The sequence below is a fragment of the Lepidochelys kempii genome, chromosome 6, assembly GCF_965140265.1.
Source record: "Lepidochelys kempii isolate rLepKem1 chromosome 6, rLepKem1.hap2, whole genome shotgun sequence".
NCBI lineage: Eukaryota > Metazoa > Chordata > Testudines > Cheloniidae > Lepidochelys > Lepidochelys kempii.
The window spans coordinates 45,659,275-45,677,343 of NC_133261.1; the positions used below are offsets into that span (position 1 = coordinate 45,659,275).

Here is an 18,069-nt window from a genome sequence, read left to right on the forward strand (position 1 = left end):
TCTGAGCTTCCTCAACTGCAAAATGGGGATAATAACCCTTATTTCCCTCCTACGTTTGTAAAGCATAAGAATGGCCATACTGGGTCAGACCAAAAGTCCATCCAGCTCAGTATCCTGTCTACCGACCATTTGCCAATGCCAGGTGCCCCAGAGGGAGTGAACCTAGCAGGTAATGAGCTAGTGATCTCTCTCCTGCCATCCATGTCCACCCTCTGACAAACAAAGGCTAGGGACACCATTCCTTACCCATTCTGGCTAATAGCCATTAATGGACTTAACCTCCACGAATTTATCCAGTTCTCTTTTAAACCCTGTTATAATCCTAGCCTTCACAACCTCCTCAGGCAAGGAGTTCCACAGGTTGACTGTGCGCTGAGTGAAGACGAATTTCCTTTGTTTTAAACCTGCTACCCATTAATTTAATTTAGTGGCCCCTAGTTCTTATATTATGGGAAGAAGTAAATAACTTTTCCTTATTCACTTTCTCCACACCACTCATGATTTTATATACCTCTATCATATCCCCCCTTTTCCAAGCTGAAAAGTCCTAGCCTCTTTAATCTCTCCTCATATGGGATCCGTTCCAAACCCCTAATAATTTTAATTGCCCTTTTCTGAACCTTTTCTAATGCTAGTATATCTTTTTTGAGATGAGGGGACCATATCTGTACGCAGTATTCAAGATGTGGGTGTACCATGGATTTATATAAGGGCAATAAGATATTCTCCATCTTATTCTCTTATCCCTTTTTTAATGATTCCTAACATCCCGTGTGCTTTTTTGACTGTCGCTGCACACTGCGTGGACGTCTTCAGAGAACTATCCACGATGACTTCAAGATCTTTCTCCTGATTAGTTGTAGCTAAATTATCCCCCATCATATTGTATGTATAGTTGGGGTTATTTTTTCCAGTGTGCATTACTTTGCATTTATCCTCATTAATTTCATTTGCCATTTTGTTGCCCAAGCATGTTGAAGATACCAGTGCTAAGGGACATTATTAATAATAAAATAAATAAAGGGAATCGAGTTTGCATATCTGTTTTATAACATTTATTATTTGCTGGCAAGAATATAAAGGGTCAAGTCCCGCCCTTAGTTACATCCATGCAATCTCACTGATTTCACTGAGATTCCACAGTGGAGACTGAGGGCAGATCTGACTCAAAGGAGGGTTCTCTCCTCAAATTTTACTTTATATATTTGTAAATGTCAGGTAAAATAAATTTAAAAATGCTCTTTTATAAAACAAATTAGAAACTATTTATTAAATCAAGTAAAGAATTTCCCTGCTCTGGCCTTTAAGGACTCCATGCTTTACTGTGACATCACAAACAGAAGTCTCCTGCAGGAAGAAAGACAGCGTACGAGGTATGAGACAGTTACTTTCTTTGTGGGGGAGTCATACTATCCTTCCTCCATAAAGGAGTTAGACACACAGAGGGAAAGAAGTCTGAGGGAGTGAAAGACTAAGGTATTAAGAGTCTGCAATTTTATCCTCACACCAGCTCCTAGAGATTAAGAAGTGAAGGCTATGGTAAAAATGTTTTATCTATCTAAAGTTAATTAAGAAAAAACTAAATAAGAACATTTGGGGGTTCCTATACCTTATGCTTAACATTTTTGAAGTGGATTTTACCATAAGAATGACATAAAATGAAAGGATTTGGATTCCTCAAATGACAGTTATACCTAGAAATCCTGCAAATACACAGTATGATTTGCGGATCCATGATTATGGCATATTCTGATATTCCAGCTGCAGTACTATTCTCTCTATTCAGGTTGCTGATGAAAGGTTTGGCAAGAATTATTATACAAATGTACACATGAAAGCGAAATTTCTTTTAAAAAATACCTTTTGTCTATCTGTCAAAGTGACCTCCTTCACCCCAATGTTAACATCCAGGTCTTCCAAAAGCAGTTTGCGTGCTTTAGCAGAATGCAGGAAGCAGTCAGGGCACTGGCAGTTGTCTCTTAGCCATACAGCAGGGTAAAGGCTCTTACTCCCATCTTCCCACTGAATACGGACAAAATTATTCACGTCCAAAGCTTCCACCTTCTGGATACTTGTACTCATGCTGAAAGGCTGAACTGCTCCAGCTGTATGCTGCCAATGATTCCTAGAGGAAGGCGGTCTTATAAGAATACTCCTGCCCTTTTGCACTAGCAGCAGAGTGCGTGAACAGTCTTGGTGGACTTTAGTCCTTAATAGGTTTTTAGCCACAGCATTCCACATTTTGACGATTACAAAATCGTCAGAGCAAGAATGCCTTTTTACCAGTGCAAGTTCCTCCGAGTACTATAAATAAGAACAAAATTAATTATAGAAAGAACAGAGATAAAAAGATAATGTACAAAAAAAAAAGCTAATTTCCCCTTCTCTTTCTTCCTTCCCCCTGAACTCCTGAGAATACACGTTCCCCATAGTGTAGAAGTTTTGCCCAAAGACAAATGTATATTTAGGCCTAAATTTTCTACGGCGACTAGTGAATTTGGGTGGTGCCTCAACTTCTCCTCAACTTGATATACCTTATAGGGGCCTGATTTTCAGTGAGCTGAAAACTTTCTGAAAATCAGGATCTCAAAATGGGCACCCAAAACTTGAGGTACTCAAAATCACTAGTTGCTTTCGAAAATGTAGGCTTTAATGTACCATATCCTATCTCAACTTATATAGTTAATGATGATATCAGTTAGAAGATTGAACAATCCCCCTGCAAGGGAAATCTGTGGACACAGGATGCATCAAATATTAAACTAAGAACAGAATCTGTGACTGAATATTTACCTTATTCAGAAATATGATTACTCCTCTTCCAAAATTAATAAATCAATCCCAAGTTTTTTTTAAATAAAACTTCGCACCACTTCAAAGCTTTTGTGTTTGTTTCTGGTTTGTCCCGTTTTTTTGTTTTTTTGATGCCAGTGGGCAAATCTTGATATCCGAGCTCAGAATCCTGCCCCCATTAAAGTCAATGGCAAACTGGCATTGATTTCAATGGGGCTAATGCTTCACCCTTAGTCTTTACACAGGAGACATTCCCACGGATTCAATAGGTGTTCTGCCTTAGTAAGGACTGCAGGATTTGGTCCAGGGTTTTACATTTTTCCCCACTGTTTATGAGCAAGACCTGCGTAGTATGGGATCCTCGCGCTTCTTCTGGTTTCTATTTAGTTTAACTGAATGAAAAAATAAAATATTTCTACTTTTTCCCCTCTGGACATATTAATTCAAGGATCCCAATGATGCATTTATTGTCTATCAACCTTGCTCCATTTTTAATAAGTCTGTATAACAATACATACAAGCAAGGCATAATTACAGCTAAACTATACACACATGCACACATTTACACTTTGTAGGTATCTCTCTCTCTTCTAAAGCAATGGTTCATATCCAGAATGATCATTTCTGCTATATGCATTTATTCATCACTTTTTTCAAAACATTAATCCCAATTCCTACTAACTATAAAAATATTATCACCACCAAAATGGCCTGCAATCTCTTTAACAAATATAACAGGGATTTTTTAGACAAACCTTTAGGGTGTGCGCTTGGGAAGAACTTTGAATGTTTTAATCTGTTTTTAACATGGAATAATTGGATACTTATTCTAAACTCTTTAAAGGACAGATTTACTCAGCAAATATTGGGAAACAATTAGGATTTCTGCAATATTGAAATCCTAGAAGATCTGGATGCCAAACTAAGGTGAAAATAGCAACATGATTAAGATGGCTATTTTAGTGTATTGCAAACCTTGGGCAGAGTTCCTCAGCTGGTGTATATCATCATACCTTCCCTGAATACTATGGAGCTACACGAGCTGATATTCTAGTCCCTTGTATATTCTCTAAGGTTCAAGTTATTTGGGGGGCGGGGGCGGGAACAATCAGCTGTCCTACATAAAATCCTGTATTTCAAGAAGTTCTTGTAAAAGGATAACTCAGGATGGCTAAAGGCTGGGCAGTGCCTTTAAAGCCCAGTCCATTGTAAAGGTGTGGAGATAAACTGCTTCCTAACCTTCCCCTGGGGCATTTTGCCTCAGGGAGCAGGAGCTTCTTGTTTCCACAGAGGCGGCACAGTAATTTGACACCTCTTTTGGCCTTCAACGCTTAGCTGGCCAGTTTGCTCAGTGCTGCTTTTGGAGAGGGTGATGGGGTTAGCTGCTTCCCCAGTCAGCCAACCTAAGAGAGACTTGAGTCCAACTTCCTTCCAGGGCAATCTACCCTTTCTTTCTGCCAGCTGGTCTTGCTCCTTTTCCCAGCTTAATCTCCCCATAGCTTGCGTAGGAAGAATATCTTGCAGACAATTCAGCTCCACACTTGCCTCTAGTTCTTCAGAGAGAAGCATGATCAGAATTTGGCTCTCAAAAAGCCTTCAGTCTCTGTTTCACTCATGAGCAAGCTTCTTGCCCTTATGCTTTAGCTATTAGGTGCAGAAGTTATAATTGTGTGAATAATGTATAGAAATAAACATCGCCCTTTTTAAAGAGAGAAGGACTAGAAATGTGGTACATTAATAAGGAAGCAATTGTCCTGTATTTTCATTTTTAATGTTTATAGATATATTACAAATATTTATTTGATACTTATCAGTCTCAGGTCAAGACTTCTGCTTTGCACTGTTTTTATGCTCCACTGTATGGAAACAAGTGTGTATGCTGAAAGGATGTGAGTTTCACAACTGACTAATTAACCACAGGGAAAATTACAGCTGGAATTTGTCCAGCTAGAGCCTCTGACCAGCTTCATGTTCTCCTTTGATGTGTATTGCTTAACTGGTGTCTGTTTGCAGTGATGGATAACAGAGTCACTCAAAATGCATGGCAAGCAAAATCAGTTCCAAAATAGATGGCAGTAAACCTCTCAAGTGGTTTGGAAAGGAAGGCCAGCATGCAAAATAAGAGAAGCCACCAACCAGGTCATGAATGGGCTCTGGAAAAAGGGATAATAAAGACTGTGGGAACTATCCATTGGGCATAATTTATGTTATAAAGAGGACATCTACAACCCAAAAACAAATTTAAAAATAGAATTGTCATTGGATTTGAGAAGTGAGATCAGATAACCATTACTACAGCTGTTTGTTTGTTTTTCCTTTCATGCTAAGGGAATTTGTTTTTTAAAAATAGCCAATACTCTTGTTCACACAGAAATGTTGCTATATCAGATGCATAGTACTACACTCTTCCCTACATAACCTATTGTTGTGAGAATCTTGGACGGGAAGTAACTATGAGCTCCATTACAAGTGGGAAAGCTTGCACTACTGGAAATGTTATATTTGTTCTGTGCACAGAGGACTTTAGTTTCTAATACCATCAATCTGACCCTTTCTCAAACTCTAAATTTAAAATACATATCCAGAATCTAGACACTTTCAGAAAGTGATAAAAGGTCATTCTCTCCACATAGGTCTTTCCCTAATCAGGAAATACGAGAGCAGTCCAGTGTCATTCTTTGAAGGAGGCAGCAAAAGCCTATTCCATTTTGAAACCAGCTGAGATTTCTACATTCACTTTAGTTTCTTACTGTGGGTGCAATTAAAACAGCCTTAGTACTCTCTCAAAAGGGAAGGACTGTTTCAAAAATTTCAGCAAAATCTAACATCAGCATGTTGCACTTATGTCTTAGAGCATGTTTTGGGTAAAAAACAATTCTGTTGAAACTATCATACTAATTTTCTTCAGTGATGAAAATATTCCAGCATGCTTTTTTAAAAGGTGTACAAACACTGTGTGTCATTGCTACTTTCCCCAATATTTGGGCCTGCAGCAAAGTCAAAGACTCACTGGCGCGGAACCTCCTGCTGGTCGTCTTTGGAATTAGCTCAATTCCAGCCTGGAACGCCCTCTGCAGGCCGGTGGCTCACCTGCCTCAGGCCCCTGTGTCCCTCCCAGACCCTGGTGCCCTTTACTTCAGGGTTCTGCCCCAGTAGTACCCCCACCCTGTGGGTCTCCCCTCCCCAGGAGCAGAGCCATCCCTAGCTATTTTCGTGCCCTACCAGCCCCACCCCAATGGGGCCCCAGCCCCTGGTCTCCACAAGGGACAGGGGGGCCTGGCCACTTCCTGCAGGAAGTGGAGTGACCCAGCCCCAGCCCACTCCGCTCCGCTCCCCTAGCTCCCAGGCAAGGGGAACCACCACCCCCAGCATTCACCAGCAGCACGGCTGGGAGCCAGGGGAGAGGAGCAGGCTGGGGCCTTCACCAGGCTGGGACTCCCCAGATCCTTTGCCCTATTCCCCAGTATTGCTCCAGTTCAGGTACCTTCCTCTCAGGCAGCTAGCCCTTCTCCCTCTAGGGCTGGAGTGAGACTCCTCACAGCTCCTGGCCCACAACCCTCTTCTCAGGGCCAGCTGGGCCCTGATTGAGCATGGCCCCAGCTGTGGCTGCTTCCCCAATCAGCTTAGCAAGGCTGCTTTTAACCCCTTTTCTGCAGGAGTGGGGCACGCACCCCACTACAGGGCCTAATTCTGATCCCTCACTGGTGTATATCTAGAGTAACTACTGAAGTCAATGGAGTTACACAAGCATAAAACAACTGCCTTCAATTCTAGTACGATTCAATTCACTAACAATCTGTGAAGAATCTCTGGAACAGCTGAGAAAGACAAAGATATTTCCTTTGTGGTGAAGTTAGCCATTTCCTTCTTTGAATATACAGGAGTTCCTGTTGCCAAATCCCTCTGCTTATCGATTCAATGTGGAGTGATTGCCTGGGCTGGAGCTATTGTGTAATGAATAAAAAGGCTGTTTATTGTTTTCCTCAAGTCATATCATGTTGTCCATTTTCAAAACAAATCCCAGTTGTGACCAATGAGTTCAGCTTAGACACAGCTGGCAAAGTAAGTCCCCGTGATACTATTCTTCCCTAGATACATTTACAAAAACCTCTATGATTCTCCTCTCACTTACTTCAGTGTAACACCACTGATTTCAGCAGAATTTTTCAATTTTCAACAGCATAAGGGTGAGGAAAATCAGAAGCTCTGGGCCAAATCCTTAGCTAAATTGGCAACATTTTACTGACTTAAATGGAGCTACAGCAATTAACCCCAACTGACGATTTCGCTCATTATCTGTAAAGAAAATTAACAACAAAGTTGTTATTTTATAACAATGTATTGAATATATAAATTAAAGTGAGCCTTTTAGTTACAGCAAACTAAGGCCACTTTACTCCTGAATGAAGAAATCCACATGGGGGTTTCTGCACATTGACTTCACACCTTTAGTTGATTTGCCTTAATATTCCTGAGTCCCCATATAGACACACACCCTATTTTGTAACTAAAGATTTTCATAAATGCAGGAAGGGGCCTGCCTGATTCTGCTCTCACTTACACACTGGTTTTACACCAGCATAAGTCCAACGACTTCAATAGAGTTACTGTTGATTTACCAGAAAAAAGGAGTACTTGTGGCACCTCAGAGATTAACAAATTTATTTGAGCTTAAGCTTTCGTGAGCTACAGCTCACTTCATCAGATGCATGGCGAATACAGACTAACACGGCTGCTACTCTGAAACCTGTTGATTTACAGTGGTATAAGAGCAGAATCGAGCCTAGGGTCTTTGTTTCTTAAGAGTCTGTGCTCTCATTCCTGACATGAGAACAGCTGACTATGGAAATGATTATAGTCATTGGGTGAGCGTGAGACAGAATGACTCTATATCCAAGTGGTTAGGGCATCTCATTGAGGATCTAACCCAGGGGTGGCCAGCCTGAGCCTGAGAAGGAGCCAGAATTTACCAATGTACATTTCCAAAGAGCCACAGTAATATATCAGCAGCCTCCCAGCCACCCCCAATCAGCTTCCAATCAGCTGTTTTGTGGCATGCACGAGGCTCTGGGGGGGAGGATCAAGGGCATGGCAGACTCAGGGGAGGGGACAGGAAGGGGTGGAGTGGGGGCAGGGCCTGTGGCAGAGCCAGGGGTTGAGCAGTGAGCACCCTCCGGCACACTGAATGGTTAGCACCTGTAGCTCCAGCCCGTGCCTATACAAGGATCTGCATATTACCTTCTGAAGACCCTCATGTGGCTCCGGAGCCACATACTGGCCACCTCTGATCTAACCCAAAGTGTGTGCACCCTCTTTGGTGCAGGATGGGAATTGCACCTGTTTACAAAGCATATCTTAATACCAGAAAGACTCTGCAAAGCAACATTTGTATAATATAGGTGAATGTACCTCCAAAACTATGACAAAAGGCAGAGGAAAAGCATTTACAATAAAGGAAGCAAGGAAAGCTATTTTATGTATGATCATATTTCACTGTATTATCTAAAGTCTGTAATGTTTATATTATTTGAGTACATATATATGCAGCACCATAGAAACATGTGTTCCCTACAGGGTTAATTGCCAGTCCAGTGTCTGGATTCTGTTCTATTTCAACTCTGCATAACCTTCCAAATCAATATAATCAATACAGTAAACAATAAACAGTTACCTTTCCTGATTTATACATGTTATTTACAGCCTGGAAGTAAAACAGTATGCTAGCAAATCTACCATAAGACACTTATCTGAAAAGTAAAATAAGAATTAAAAATCACTACTGTTACATGCATAAGTGAAGCAAATGAGGCCTGTTAAGTGCTCAGATTTTTCATGCCTCCACTGCTAGGCTGCAAAGGTATGACCATTTCAGTAAGTGAGAGTTACAAATAGATGAGGAAAGATTTTGTGTCTTATTGAAACATGCTGCAAATATTCCTTTTTGCACTAGTTACAAATTGCCTTAGGACTGAGGGCCTTTAAAAAGTGATACTTGGCAAGGTGTACTTCATACTCCAACTCTGCGTAAAACCACACTGAGACCACAGGGGCCAACAAGACCACCTATAACTGGCATATGTAGAAACACTACAAACATCAGCCCGAACACACCCTGGACTAATACACTGTAGAACTCCCTCCCACAGGAGGTCAGAAAGTCAATTACTGTAACTGGATTTTTTTTTAAAAGGGCTGGATGATTTTATGACCAATATTTTTAATTACACATGTTAAAATGGGCTCATTGAATTTCACATTTCACACCATAAACTGATTACTGCCAGGGTCAGGAAAGAAAAATTTCCCAAGTATAGAGCAGTGTACAATTGGCCAGATGCATTAAGTATTTTTCTCTTCATATTCTTTGAGGCATCAGCCATTACTCACTGCCAAAGGCAAGCTACCAGATTTAATAAACTGCTAGTTGAAGCGTAAGGCAAATCTTATGTTTCTAATAATCTGAGAAGCGTACTTTTTTCCAGGGCCAGTTTGTAGAGACCTTACTCCATGCAGCCTCTTGACCCCAAATAAAAACTCAAAGTCCACAAGAAATCCATCTCTAAAACCCAACATCTAATTTAAACATGTAATAAATTAACAATCTGAAGGAATGGTTTAGTAGTCTGAACCTCAGATTTGAAACATGGAGACTCACTGGAGCATAGATGTCCACAGTTTATTTAGTACTTAATCCTTCTAAATATACCATACAGAAGGTGAGATCTGAAAAATCAAGGAGCTCCTGAGTGTTTGCCTGGCCATTAAAGACACATGGCACACTTCCTAAGGACAGCACGTTGCCTTGGTGCCCTTGGCCAAAACCATGTCCCTGCTCTCCCATCACCACTGAATGCTAGTGAGCTGCTGCTCTTCACCCCAGAGGTGGCTGCATTTCATGGTGGTTATCATCTGCTTTAAGGGCCACAAACATGGGGGACATTTGTAACTACCCCCTCCCAAGAAAACACCCCTCAAAGTCCTAGCAGGTGAGCTGATGAGCACATCCATGACCTGTGCTAAAGAAGCACCATCCAAATGTATGGCAACCTCCCCCCCCCCCCCCCGCAGCTCCTTCTCCAAAGCCAGTGTCCCCTTCCTGACCCCTCTGTCGTATCCTTCCCTAAACACAGGGTGTCCCACTCTGAAGCATCCCCCACATTCGTTCTCACACCTGACCCCCCCTCCCCACCTGCTCCCCGCAGCGGCCCTCAGGCTGGGGTGCCCCCCTGGCGCCCTGTAAGCCCCAGTGTTCTGGTGCCCCGCCCCCTGTTGTAGGGCGCCCTGGGCTCGCTCCCCCGGCAGGGCCTGGGGACAGGAGACGCTGCGAAGTTGTCCCTCCCCCACCACGCTCGGCGGCCAGAGCCAGCTGCTCCCGCGGCGCCGGGGCTGCGATCGGAGCGCGGGGAGCGGGCTGCGCTTACCTGCAATCCCCAGCGCCGGCCAAGGGGCCTGATCCTGCGGCGCCGCCGCCGTGCCCTGCAACAGATGGCGGGGGAGGACGGGACCTGCGGCCTGGGGAGCCGGGCCAAGTAGTGGAAAGGCCACCACTGCCGCCGCCGGAAGGGAGGAGCCACCGGCCAGCGCGGGGAGGCCAGCTGCGGGGCGTGGGGCAGGCGCTGCTGGCAGCCCCGGGGCAGGGCACCCAGCCGGGCCGGGGGCCGCTTCAGTGCGCTAATCAGTTGTTAATCCGGACCCTGGCGGGCTCAGCACCCCAACCCAATGGGAGCTGAGGCGGCACAGCCCTTCTGACCATAGTGCTGGAACTAGGGGTGCTACTGCACCCCCTGGCTGGAAGTGGTTTCCATTATGTACAGCCAAGGGTTTACAGTTTAGTTCAAAGGCTCTCAGCACCCCGCCCCATACAACTTGTTTCAGCACCCTGGCTTCTGGCAAACTATGCCAATACTAAAAAAGAAAAGGAGAACTTGTGGCACCTTAGAGACTAACCAATTTATTTGAGCATAAACTTTCATGAGCTACAGCTCACTTATGCTCAAATAAATTGGTTAGTCTCTAAGGTGCCACAAGTACTCCTTTTCTTTTTGCGAATACAGACTAACAAGGCTGCTACTCTGAAATATGCCAATACTGCCTCCCCACCCCAGCATGTACTTCCCTAGAGCACTGCATATGCGACTGTCACCCACTGAAAGTAAATCCCTAATTTCATAATGTTCTTTCATTAGGTAATCCTGAAACCCGAGCTCTATATACCGCCCTGTCAGGCACTCATATTGAAACTAGAAGTTCTTTCTGCCCTGCAGGCAAACCCAATCCTAACAACTGATGAGGAAGAATATTTGTCAATTACAACTGATACTTTGGCTAAGAAACTGATGGGATGCTGTGGCTCCATTAGTGGTATCTTTGTGCAGCTGTGGCTGGACCTAAAGCAGATGTGCTTAGGTGGAGTTGGTTGAAAACATAATGTACAGATTTTGAAGTGGTGTGAAAAAGGTGCAGAGCAAAACAAATAAACTTGTCTGTTTTAAAAAGTGAAATAAAGAGGTTTTAAATAATAATACAAAGAAAAGAAATGTGCAGTTATAATTAGGTAGTTAATTGCAAGAGTGGTAGTTTAACATTTTGCTTTGTCTTAAAAAGACAAGAACCACAGTTATTAGGGAGACATGTTAGTAAAGGCAGATACCTACACTGTTGGAAATACATAAAGCTTAGTAAGTAAACTAAAAGATCACTTAGCTATTAAATGGCCAAATTCTCTCCATTGATTAATATAAAGCCTAAATTCACCCTAGAGTTACAGTGGATGTATATCTATGTAAATAAGAGCTGAGTTCTGCTCCTCCTTTGTTATAGTTCCATAGTAGAATCTCCTTAATCAGATATATTCCACTTTTTATATTCTGAAACTTCAGACACAGAGTCTTAACATGTTTCAGACAAACCACATTTTATAATGTATGGGTGAAAATCCTGGCCCCATTAAAATCAATGTGAATTTTGCCATTCTTGGCTGGCATAACTCCATTGATTCCAGTGGATTTATATCAGCAGAGCATTTGACCCAACATGTTTATAGGTAAGAGACCTGAATCATCAGGATACTACATGGCATCTTATAAACAACAACTAGTTAATTCTCACAAGTCTCTGTAAGGCAGGTAGGTTGTATTACTCTCCATTCAGATAAGGAAACTGAGGCACAGAGAAGTAAAGGGATGTGGTCAAGGTCACAGAGAATCAGTAGCAAAGCTGGGGTTAGAACTCATGAGTTCCTGGCTGGCAAGCCTGTGTTCAGGTCATTAGACCATGTGTTAGACAATCTATCATAAAATACTAGTTCAGCGATTCATTTGTAGGTTTATAGATTTTAAAGCCAGAAGGGACCATTATTTCATCTAGTCTGACGTCCCATATAACGCAAGTAATAGAATTTCACCCAGATACGTATATATGGAGCCCAATGACTTGTGTTTCACTAAAGCATATCTTCCAGAATGGCAACCATTCTTGATTTGAAGCTATCAAGACGTGGGGAATCCACCATTTTCCTTGATGAAGACCTTTTATTCCTTTTATGGAATAGGTAGGGCCTTATCTTTTCAAAAGCACCTATTTTGATCAGCAGACGGATCTGATATGGAGATCCTCTTTAGGGGGTTACTCTGCATGACAGGCCAAAACGGCACAACATATGGACACCCTGGCCATCCCTCTTCAGGCATGCAATTTCCTCTAGTTACACCCATTACAGCAGCAAGGAGGGCAATGGTATAGGAATCCATAGGATATATGGCATCTCTATGCCACTAGAGGATCCCCTGGAATTAGGATAATCCTGAGGCAAAATATGCTGGTTCTACTGTCAGATTCTGCCTGTGGCGTGGTACAAAGTGGCTGCACTGCACTAAATGATCTGGCCCTTATTCTGGGGCTTAATGTTGCTGATGATATTACTGTCAAACAACTCTGCTGTGAGCACCAACCCTCAGAAAGCTGAGCTTTCTATAAAAGAATCTAAATGCATTTTTTAAATGCCTTCATTTATCTGCTGTGCTAAGGACCTCGGGTGCTGACAAATATTTTAATGCTCCATTTATTTCAATGGAATGTTTGTGGTGGGGATTTTTTAGTTGAGATTTCTAACAGGAGAGAGAAAACCTTTTACCTCAGGGTCACTGGCTCAAATCCAGCTGAAAGTAGTGATAGTGTAAAGCTCTTACCACTGGCTGCTCAGTGGCCTGCATAAAATTAATTTGGTATTCAGTGGATGCTTGAAAGGTGTCCACTTGTAATAAAACACCATAGCATGCATTGATTGGCATTGCAACTGGCCTTCCTGGGAGAAGCCAAGAACTGAATAGGTAGGGGAAATTCTTTTATCGCACACCCCTGAATGGGAACAGGGAAGCTTGCACTACCATCTGCTTGAGATGTATCTGTTCTGTTGGTAAATAAGATCCATGCTGTTGTCTATAAAGCACCTGACAAACTGGTGGTGCTTCTATGTAAATAGCAAACACACAACCTGTAAGCACACTCAAGCCAGCATATCTGACAAACAGCAAACATTCACAGAGATTAAAAATTGGATAGTTTGCTGGAAGCAAGCATGAGCAAAAGCAGTGAAGGAGTTAAATGGCTGATTAGAGAATGAGTTCTTGTATGTGTTTTAGCAATTAGAATGGACTCAGATTGAATTTTTTGATATATAGGAAATTAAATATTTTTGTTGGTAGTATTATTAAATAGTAACCTTCATATGCCAAAACAGTGTTGTAATGCATTCCTAATTTTATTTTGTACAGCAAGAGTAACAAGACATCATTGCTTTCAAATTATGATCCAAATCCATTCTCCATATTTCTTCTCATGTTCATTCCTTGCTTTCCCTCTCTTTCTTTAAGGCTCAAACATGCTCAAGCTGTCTTACATTTCTGTTTTTGTTTGTAATTTCCCATTGAGCCTTTTTTTCCTATTGAAATGATTCTGCTGAAGGCAGGAGTTTGCAAATTATAAACAAATTGTGACAGTGTGAATGTAATTAGATAGGTTGGAAGTTTATTAGAGGCAGATAATTTGGCTCTTTTCACATATACACAAGTTACAAATAATACCTTATTTGGATGAAAGTATTGCTGGTTTAATTATAAATATTATTCCAGAACTTTCATTTAACTCACTTACAGAAAAGTCCAAAAATCACATGTACATATTTCACAAATGTACTGAAGAAATATTTATAGGTTATTATATACATTAATAACCAATATGTTAAGGGTGATATGAACATTTTACCTTTATGTAGTGTGGCTACATTGATGTTGCTGGAAAAAACATAATTTTTAATTTCCTGACTTTAGAGCTCTTGACCTTGCAGTCTTAATGTTACACTAACACTAGAGTTTTGAGTTCTTTTTTTTTCTTTTATGTGCAATGCCTCCATTGTTAAACGTACACCTGTAGATTTAAGAACATTTTCTATTGCACATGCTCAGTATGGAGCTTTCAAATGGTCATTTTTGTTAATTAACAAATGGGGCAGAAGAGGTTCAAAGTAAACCATGTCTAAAAATATTTGTTCAGAATTTTTGTAAAGAGAAATGTATATTTTATTACACGCACACATAGACACAACCTCAACAAACTCTAAAACAACTGAGGAGATTTTGATCAAACATTAAGAAAAATAATTACCTTTGTACAGAAATCAAGCATGGACATTTTCAAGCCAAAAGGTGAATGTTTTGGCAAGTAATGAGCATGGACAGCAGACAGAACTGAAATTATTTTGCAGCTATAGCCCCAATTCTGCAATGAGATTACTCCAAGTAGTAAGTACTACTCTCAATATTTGCAGGATTGGGCCCTTTAAATTTATAACAGGTGTGACATAATATCCAAGTGGAAAAGTATCATATCCAAATGGGAAAAAACACACACCCGCTAGATTACATAATCATTCAGCAAAAATATGACTCATTACTGTTACCCTTCTATTTTTTGAATGTCTATAAAACAAGGAATTTTAAAATAGAAATGTCAGAAGTACTGTATAATGGAAATCTGGAACTCATTTATTTTACAGTACATTCACGTCTTTGTTACTTTCACTATATCATTTTACAGAATCCTGTAGTGTAGGATTAGTTTATTTATTTCCTCTAGGCCTGATTCTGCCACCCTTATTCACATGGAGAAGTACCATACTGTATGGATTGCCTCTTTGATTTCATCTGGGCTACTTGTGGTGTAAGTGACTACTCAGTATGAGCAATGGTGGCAAACTCAGATCCTTTGTAATTAGTAGGCAAACTACATTGTGAACTCTTAAGTCGGGGATAGCATGCAAAACCGAAAGGGAAACAGAACTTATCAGGTAGCAACGTCTAGTTTTTATCCAGTTACTTTGTTAGAAAACCATATGGGCTTGATCATGCCATTTAGACACAGCCTATAGTGCTCTGTTCCAACTTTGCAGAATGCTCCCAGTGCTCCCTCGCATGCAGAGAGGCAATTCTATCATGCAGCTACACAGGCCATGCAAGAGGTACAAGGAGGGATCCTTACATTGTACACCCACTTAAGACCCAGGTAAAATTTAGCCCATCGCCTTTGCTTTGGGCCTGATCTTGCGACTCTCATTCACATTTAGTAGCACTTATGCAAGTATTCCTATTGAAGTCTATGAGAATATTTAAGTAAATACATACTGCTCAACCTATGTAAGGATTGCAAAATGAGACCCAGTGGAAAGTCCTTTGGTGTAGGGACTGTCATTGCTATATATATGTACAGTGCCTAGCACAATGAGGTCCTGGCTGAGGTCTCTAATCGCTAATGCAATATAAATATTAAAAACAATAATGGGACTGATTCTCTGAGATAGAGCAACAGAACAGCACTAAAGGGCTATAAAGCTAGTGTAGCTGGCTACCCTGGGGATTCCCCTGGGGACGGGGTAAGCAGCTCCACACCAGCCCCACTTACAGCCCTCCTTATAGAGGGTTGTTGGGGAGAAAGGAATGTAGTTGCACTCCAGTTATTACCAGCAGTGGAACGGATCCTTCGGGCCAGGGGCACAGGATGAAAGCAGTGTTGGCCAACTTCAGACCAGACTTGGGACCTCAGTCTCCAAGTCACCTACACAAAAGTCTTTGATATTAGATTAGGTCAGATTGAATAACGATAGGCAAAAGTTCGAGAGGTAAAGGGTCAGAACATGCCTGTCAGGGACAGCCCAGCACGAGAGGCAGTGCAGAGCTGTGCCACCCTAGGTGACAGGCATTCTGAGAGGGAGTTTGCCTGCTACTATGCTGACTTTCCAATGTGCCGTGGGTTGCTTGGCCCCCAGCTCTGCCCCAGGCCCTGCCCCTGGTCTGCCTCTTCTGCCCCCCCACCTTTTCCTGCCCCGTTCCACCCCCTCCTCCAAGAGCGCTGCACCCTCGCTCCTTCCATCTTCCTCACCAGAGTCTCCTGCACACCACAAAACAGCTGATCATGGCAGGCGGGAGGCCCTGGGAGACAGGGGGAAGCGCTGATCGGTGGGGCCTGCTGGCTGGGGGGAAGAGGGTAGCTCATGGAGGGGTTGCCAGTGGGTGCTCAGGACCCACCACCTTTTCCCCATGGAGTCGGTGCCTATACGCCTTTCTGCAGTGCAACCTGCTCACCTGTGTGCTCTGTTCCCACTCTAGCATGACTCTGCCCACTATGAGGTACCTAACACCTTCAGGGGTGAAAGGAGGGAGCTGCCCTGCCGTGATCCCGAGAATCCTCACTGACTTCAGAGAATAATCCACTGACTTCAGTGCATGAGCATCTGGGTTTGCAGGATCTGCAGTATATTTGTAAGGAAAAGTGACTCCATTCTATTTTTAAATAGAACTGGGCCTGAGTCAGCTGTAGCTCACGAAAGCTTATGCTCTAATAAATTGGTTAGTCTCTAAGGTGCCACAAGTACTCCTTTTCTTTTCACTGTGTTACTGCAATTTTACACTGGCATAAGGCCTTTGGAGTTACGCTGGCATAAAATGGGTAATGCAATGGTGAAGCAGGCCCATAGTGTTCACTTACCATTTCTACTATTTGATATTTGAATGTCTTTTTAGGTCTGTTGCAAACTGAATATGGCAATGATCTTGGTATTAAACATGTGTATTTATTTCAATATATAGAACTGATTAGAATGAGGCCTTACCCTGGGAAGTAGATGAGTTTTACAGTAGATGAGTAAAAGAGCCAACTTCTTTTTGCTGGCCTACGAAAATTTTTGTTAGGTTTACCCTGAATTCCAAATACCCAAGCCAAGGAGTCTACTGCTACTTTGAAGAAGCAGAAGTCTGGTTATCAGATTTGCTAGATCACTTTGCATGTTTTTAAAGATAAGAGTCTTCTTAAAATATTAATCATTTATGTGATTCAATAGACTAACAAATGGCAGCTGGTGCTGTGTATTATTTAATACACAATCGAAGATTAAACTGAGGCTTGACATCACATAGCATTTAGAAAGAAGTCACCTTATTAAGATATGTCACCCAAAAGCACAATTAGGATACAACAACACAATAAGAGCTATTGCAGAACCTTTATGGATGTTATGGTGTTATGGATGGCTTGTCAGACAAAGTGTACACATTAATGCGATATGTAAGTAGTTAGTGACATCTTTCTACCTGTTGTTAGTGAATCCAGGATATAAAATTCATAGTTGACTGAACAGTGGATAAATTCTCCAGATAAATGACTGTATTGTTACAAGATCTGTTGATGGTACAATGGTTTCCTGGATTTAATTCTTTTCCTAAAGACTCAGTGTTCCTGGTTTTTAACATCAGTTTCCTACTGTAGCTTGTTTTAAGGTTAGTCTAAAAAAATCAAATGAAAAATGTATAGCATGGTATAGAGTGTATTAATAATAGATTTGTATTAATAATTATAGATTTGTTAAATAACTGACTGTGAGACCTGACATTCAAAATTAGTGGTAGCAGAAGTGACGATGTAAACTTTGAAGAGGCTGGAAATGGGCAATTAGATACTGGCATAAAAAGCAATCTGAACAGACAGCTAGATGGGCACATTTGTGCATACTACGTCTGTTAAGAACAAAATCAAAATTTAAGAAGAAAAAAAATGTGTACAGTGTTCCTGCTTAGGGCTTAGTTTTGACTTAGCAGCCCTCCCAAATGGGTACTACACACTCAAAGTAAAGATAAATTCTGCTGCACACACTTCAGTTACTTCCTTCTCCTCCTAGCACATCCCTCAATACATCCACAGGGCTTTGTTCCTACCAGATAATGAGCAACC

General features: G+C 41.8%; 1 protein-coding gene across 3 annotated transcripts in view; it reads right to left on the bottom strand.

The window, feature by feature from the left end:
* Positions 1–10,352, bottom strand: part of BBOX1 (gamma-butyrobetaine hydroxylase 1) — a 78,566-nt gene extending 68,214 nt beyond the window's left edge. The window contains exons 1-3 of one of the 3 annotated variants that reach the window (XM_073347796.1): positions 10,215–10,277; positions 6,587–6,737; positions 1,861–2,304 (exon numbers count right to left, since the gene is read on the bottom strand). In XM_073347796.1, the coding sequence (XP_073203897.1) occupies positions 1,861–2,241 (381 nt within the window). In that variant the 5' untranslated portion in view covers positions 2,242–2,304; positions 6,587–6,737; positions 10,215–10,277. Of the gene's footprint in view, positions 1–1,860; positions 2,305–6,586; positions 6,738–10,214 lie in introns of all 3 variants that reach the window. The other 2 variants (XM_073347797.1, XM_073347795.1) reach the window with 2 other exon arrangements.
* Positions 10,353–18,069: the final 7,717 nt, after the last annotated feature.